This window comes from Hydra vulgaris, chromosome 04 (genome assembly GCF_038396675.1).
Source record: "Hydra vulgaris chromosome 04, alternate assembly HydraT2T_AEP".
NCBI classification, from domain to species: domain Eukaryota; kingdom Metazoa; phylum Cnidaria; class Hydrozoa; order Anthoathecata; family Hydridae; genus Hydra; species Hydra vulgaris.
Genome location: NC_088923.1, coordinates 10840935 through 10847500, shown reverse-complemented (window position 1 = coordinate 10847500; position 6566 = coordinate 10840935). Strand labels below are relative to the sequence as shown.

At 24.7% G+C, this 6566-nt stretch overlaps 1 protein-coding gene across 2 annotated transcripts in view; it reads right to left on the bottom strand.

The window, feature by feature from the left end:
• The window catches only part of LOC100208238 (uncharacterized), an 82204-nt gene that overhangs the window by 36544 nt on the left and 39094 nt on the right, over nt 1–6566 (bottom strand). For both annotated transcript variants that reach the window (XM_065795426.1, XM_065795425.1), the window contains exons 15-17: nt 6341–6490; nt 3056–3139; nt 1871–1992 (exon numbers count right to left, since the gene is read on the bottom strand). In XM_065795426.1, coding sequence (XP_065651498.1) covers nt 1871–1992; nt 3056–3139; nt 6341–6490 — 356 coding nt within the window. The remainder of the gene's footprint in view (nt 1–1870; nt 1993–3055; nt 3140–6340; nt 6491–6566) is intronic.

Here is a 6566-nt window from a genome sequence, read left to right as displayed (position 1 = left end):
TATATATATATATATATATATATATATATATATATATATATATATATATATATATATATATATATATATATATATATATACAACCCTCTTAATTAGGAAAAATGAGGTTGGCAAATTATTGCCGACCTCAATCTTTTAGAGTTCAGCAAAAAAAATTTGTTACAAAGGTTTTACCAAAAACATTTAAGGTCGGCAATTTTTTGCCAACCTCAAATACTTTGAGGTTGGCATTTATGTCGGCATTGCCTATTGTCGTCCCTAATTCCGAGGGTTGTGTCTGTGTGTGTATATATATATATATATATATATTTACGATTTTTTTTATCTTAAATTAATACTGTCACTAGATCTATGTTTGATTTTTAGAAAAACTTTTATTAAATCTTTTATTTTTATTTCTGATATCTGGTGTTATGGATGTCCTGTAATTTCCATTCAATTAAATTTATAATAATTATATGCAATTGCTAAAAATTTGCAAAGAGAATTTCTTCTAAAATTTTCTTGCAAATTTTTCAAATTTTTTATTAATTAATTTTTGACTACTTTTTTGACTCTTGGAGGGAGGCATTAATTTAATTTTTTTAAATGAAATTGAGTTAAAGTGTGAGTTAAAGAAAAATTTAAAATACTCATAGAAATTGTTAAGCTATTAATGTAAGATTTAGTACAGTTGGAGGCAAGTTTGATTTAAAAAATAACAAAAATATCAACTTTTTTTTTGGTTTGAAAGTGGTCAAAAATAAAAAAATAAAAAATTGTCTTCAAAAATAAAAACTCATTGTCTTGTTTATAAAAAAAGGTTGACCCTTTTTTTTGACCAATCCTAATGCATGTAAATTTTGTTGCAAAATAAAATTCATACACATGTCAGAATAGCATTTCATGCAATATTGACATTCCAATAATGTAGAGCAAAATCCTTTTATCCGTTTCTTTAACCATAAAATTAAAAAAAAACTACAAACTTACTTATAATTTCATAAAATGAGGTTCAGTCTCACTAATATAGTTAAAAACTAGTCATTGGACTAAATAACCATCACATCAATAAATAAACAAATAATATAAAAATATAACACCATAAATAAACAAACAAAACAAAAATCAAACAACAAAAAGTAAAAATAAAGACAGTTAACTAAAAAAAAAAAAAAAATTAACACACAAAAAAAGAAAAAGAGCAGATAAGATGACCCAAGACATAATTTATGAGATAAAACAACATTTCGTAAGGATATGATAAGATGACCCAAGACATAATTTATGAGATAAAACAACATTTAATAAGGATATGATAAGATGATAAAAATATTATAAAAAGTATTATATAAACAATATTATATGATAAAACAGAAAATAAAAAGTAAAACAAAATAAAATAAAAATGCAAAAAAAAAATCATTTAATCTTAAAACTGCAACTGTGTTTATTTATATGTAAATATGAAAAGCTAAATTAGAAAAATTTTTAGTTTTTGTTAACAAAGTTGATTTTAAATACTCATAATAAAATATAGTCATTCACTTTAGTGACTGCATGTAACAAATGAATATAAAAAATAACTGAACATAGTAAATAATTATAGCAATTAAAAATCAAAAATTCAATAAACCATTTAAAACTTATTAATTTAAAAATATAAATGAACTAAATATAAACACTAAATATATACATCATTCTCAGGATATATACTAACTTGAAATATATACTAAATAAAAACACTAAATATATGGATATACTACATATGCATGTTAAATATCTTATTTTAAAAATAATTGTCCCAAATTAAATATCTGTTTTTACATACCTAGTAACAATAAAGGTTTTAAAAGCTGAATAATACAACATTAAAATTAAAGCTAATCACCTTTGAGCTTTGTCTTTCTCTTCATTGATTACTTCTATAGCAATTGCCCTAGATTCTTCAATACAGTTAAAAGCTAACATTTGGTTAGTTGCTACTAATGCTTGAGACATGTACTCTTTGATCTAAAAAAAGCACTTCAATGCATGTGTCTTTCCTTTTGTTTGATATTTATTAAAAGTATGTAACTTCTGTAATACAATAAGCAATTTAGTTTAAAAATCAGAAATTATGCTTGACATTTATTAGAAAAGGTTTTTCAAGCATAGCCACGAAAAAATTGACTTAACTTTGAGAGTTTCAAATTGACAAAATAAAATATGGAAAAAACTATCAAAGTTAAAAAAACTATCAAAGTTATTTTTACATAGAGTACTCATTAATCTATATTTTGACATGTTTTAAATCAATCAACCTGTTTTACTTGAGCAAGCATACAAACCATTAGTTTAATTCCCTTATCAGATTTTGCACAGTGCTATCTGGAACTACAACTTACAAATTTTTCTCCACTTTTTGAATAGCTCAGGGTCTGCTTTGACTTTATCTTTCATCTTACTCAACAAATATCTACTTGCCAAACTATTCATTTCATGCCAAACTTATCCAGCTTTGTATATTCATACTTATCTGTTACATCTCAATGCTTAATACCAGCATAAAATCTGTAAACAAGTATTTTTTCAAAGTCTAATTTGACATAAGTTTTGTAATCAAAAATTAGGATCAAAATTTGTCAGAATTTGTAATAAAATTCTTTTGCTTGTATTTTTATACTATTTTGCTGTTTTTCAGTATAGTTTCGACATTTCATCTTTTGACAAGAGTGAATACTTTAACAACCCTTAATTTTTTGAACAAGATTTTTTCCTATGCTTTTTTATAACTCAGAACTTCTTGTTTAGAAAGCGAGTGCTCTACCACTAAACCACTTAAGCATAACTTAATTTACTATGAATAAAATCATTATAGATAATTTAATAAACATTCTAATAGTTTGATGCAGAATTAAAGATATGTATCATTTAATATTTATAACAATTATTGAATGCAAAATTTTTATCGAAGCCAAATGCTTAAAGGTAAGTTGTTTTATATAAAAGAATTAAAAACAACAAATAAAAATAATAAAATGACTGAAAACAATTCCTATGAAAAAACTTATATACATCATAAAAAGATATTTACCTCAAGTAGAAACTCTGACGCAACAAAAAAAACTTCATTTGTAAGAAAATCTTCTATCATTGTATCACAAAACTTTTTATAGTCCTGCCAAAAAAAAAATTGATAACAGTGAAAATTGATAAAAATAAAAAAATACATATACAATAAAATATTGGTTATTCAAACCGACACTTAAAATTTCCGATTTATTTGAAGCAATTTTCATACCTTAACAACTTTTTCTTAACAAATTTATACAAATAATTATAAGCTGTTTAAACCTTGTTCAAACCTTTTTTTATTGTGACTTTTTATATATTTTATGTTTCCTTTGTCTAAAAATCAATGCATTGCATTTCTAAACATAAAATAATAAACATATTGCAATGCAATGCAGTTTAAATTTCGACATGGTGTCTACATAAAAGAAGACAGCCCAAGAAGACAATCAAAGAATAATATCTTTTCTTTAAAAAACTGGAAAAAGGTCTAATCAAAAGAACATTGACAAAAATGTTAGCGCTTCTCAAAATGCTTTAACTTACTGTATTAAGCATAAAGATAAAGTAATCAGCAGGTAAGATCCCCATCAACTTGAAGCAACGTTTAAGCATTGAAAATATAAAGTTTTTCACATTAAGTGTTGGAAAGCATAATTTTGTTATTTTTACTGTATATAAATGGTTTTATTTTTTATTTTTTTAAACTTTATGAAGTAATTAATTGAAGAACAATTACTGAAATTATTTGATGAACAATTAAAGAACTTGAAAGACAATATTGATAAAATGGTGTGTTAAATAGAATGAAATATAAATAAGTCCTTCAATTTTTTTTTTTTTTTTTTTTGTTAATTCACCTCCCCAAGGCCCAGAAGGCTACTACAGACGGGGAGGCTACTTAATTGTGGTTATAACCCACTCTCAACTCTATAACTCCGAAACACGAACCTTGACGAACAAGGCCGCTGCGCGGAGAAACAAGTTGAGCGCGGTACTACCAGGTACGTGGTGGGAATTGAACTCAGAACCTCTCGCATATGAAGCAAGCGCTCTACCACTACACCACTACCACATATAATATCTAAAAAATTAATTAGCAATTATTATCTAAAAACAAAATTTGAAATTATATAGTATTTAATGTAAAAATAAAAATACAAATTTATTTGCATTAAAAAAAAAAAAAACTTAACCTTTTAAAATTTTTTTTTTGCCCCTTACCCCCAATTATATTGGGTTTTTTTTCACCTAGGAAAGCTGTGTTTACCACAGCTAAAAAGCCTCAACTTCCTTTTTAAACAATAAAACTTGTTATGCTGAGTTCTTTTACATAATTTAATGCTTCCTGTTAAATAATGCAGGCCTCGGTAGGAAACAAAAGCAACTTACAGCTCTTGCAAAAGTATAATTTTTTCATAAATATAAACCACTTTCTTTTTTTTCTCTGTTTTTAGATATTGATTAGAAAAATTAAAAATTCTTGTGCAAACTACATCAAAAGGCAAAGTTTGGGTTTTAGATTAATTTTTTTGCCTACAAAATACAATTGTTTTTTTTAGCATAACAGTCACTGATTATTTTTGTAGTTCTTGAAATAATATTTAAATATACAAAATAGCTAACAACTTGGCGACTTTATAATACAAGTTATTTTACACTACAACAATTGTTTTGTTTTTGTTAAAGCAGAATTTTAGTATTATAAATGTAAATATATTTATTATGCAATTATAATACAAAGTTATGGTAAAATTAGTAAAATAAGAAAATTTTCTTTTCTTTTCAAACACAGATGTGCAGTGCAGAGAGATTTTTTTCTAAAATCCTTGGTGTGAAGGATTTTAGAAACAAATCTCTCTGCATATACGGATAGTAATATCACTAAGGATATACAGTGTAATATCACTATAGCATTAATGACAATACAGCCAATTTCGCAAGGTTGTTTATACTAAGATGAAAAAGTCATTTTAAAAATAAACCAATAAATACATAATAAACTGCAATGCTTTATTACATGACACAGTTATTGCAAAAAATAAATAAATAATAAGAAAAGCGCCAATTGAAATGCAAATGTTTTTAATTAGATTGGACTAACTGATTGGTCTCTTAAATAAAAAACCAGTTTCTTATAAAAATGCCGTTATGAAAAAATTAATTGATAATATTCTGTCATAAATCTTTTTCTTTGTCAATGCTGAGTCTTGCTATATTAAGCTTAAAGCTAATATTTAAAATTTAGTTAGTAATATCAAACTTTTTTAAAATCACATTTGAAAAAGTAAAACATTCTTTTTGAATGTTATAACTGCTTTTTTTTATTTTGCACAAACTCATATGAAACTCATCTTTGCTTTCTATTACAGCAAGAAAATATAAAATATCTTTTGTAAGCAGTATAAACTTTTATAGCTGCTTGTTTGTCAAACTGTTTATCAAATAAGTAAAGTTGTTAAGTAATAAATGTGAAAACCCAAAGTAAAAGCTTGCCTAAGTAATTAATGGCGCATTAAATGACGCTCATGTATATATTCTTGTAAAATTAAGGTTACAAGCATATGCTTGTAACAAGTATAAAATCAAATTTTGTAATTAATGAGCAATTTACTTATGAATAAATAGCTAAATAAATAACACTGAAAGCTTGCATAAAAAACTGTTTTTAACTGTTTAACTAGCATGGCTCACATGTTGTTTTAGAAGAACTTTTCTCTGCTCTCGTACTCGTTTACTATCCCCGAGGCCTGATGTGTCCATTAATTGATATATTTCTTTACATATGTTCACAAACCATTTAGATACAGTATTATGTTATTATGAGTTAAAAATAAAATACTAAGTTTATATTTACTTTTACAAAGTTTTAACAGTTTTGTTTTGTATTAATTTTATTTCTGTAACTGCAAATAGATTTAATTTGAAAAATGTTTTATCTAGAAGAATAGAAATAATATTGGTTATATAACTATCATGTTATAAATATACTATCATGTTATAAATATACTATCATGTTATAAATGATACTTTTATTTAAAGATTACTATTATTTATTTTTTTACTCTGCTCACATTTATATATACACATACATACATACATACATACATACATACATACATACATACATACATACATACATACATACATACATACATACATACATACATACATACATACATACATACATACATACATACATACATACATACATACATACATACATACATACTTACATACATATAAAAAAATAATAATACAACTTAATATAGAATCTAAAAATAATTATTAAAAAACTTAAAAATACCTCTCGAAGTATCATTAAATGATGAGAGACGTTGATCTCTTCTCCCTCATTATCTTCTATTTCTTGAATATAATCATCTTTGGTTGGAATAAACTCTGAATCATTATCTTGTGTAACCTTTTTACTAAGTCGTTCTTTTATGCCTTTTTCCTTTTAATTAAATATTTTCAGGGAAATAATAAAAATTTGAACTTTATGTGTGTGTATATACACATACATACATACA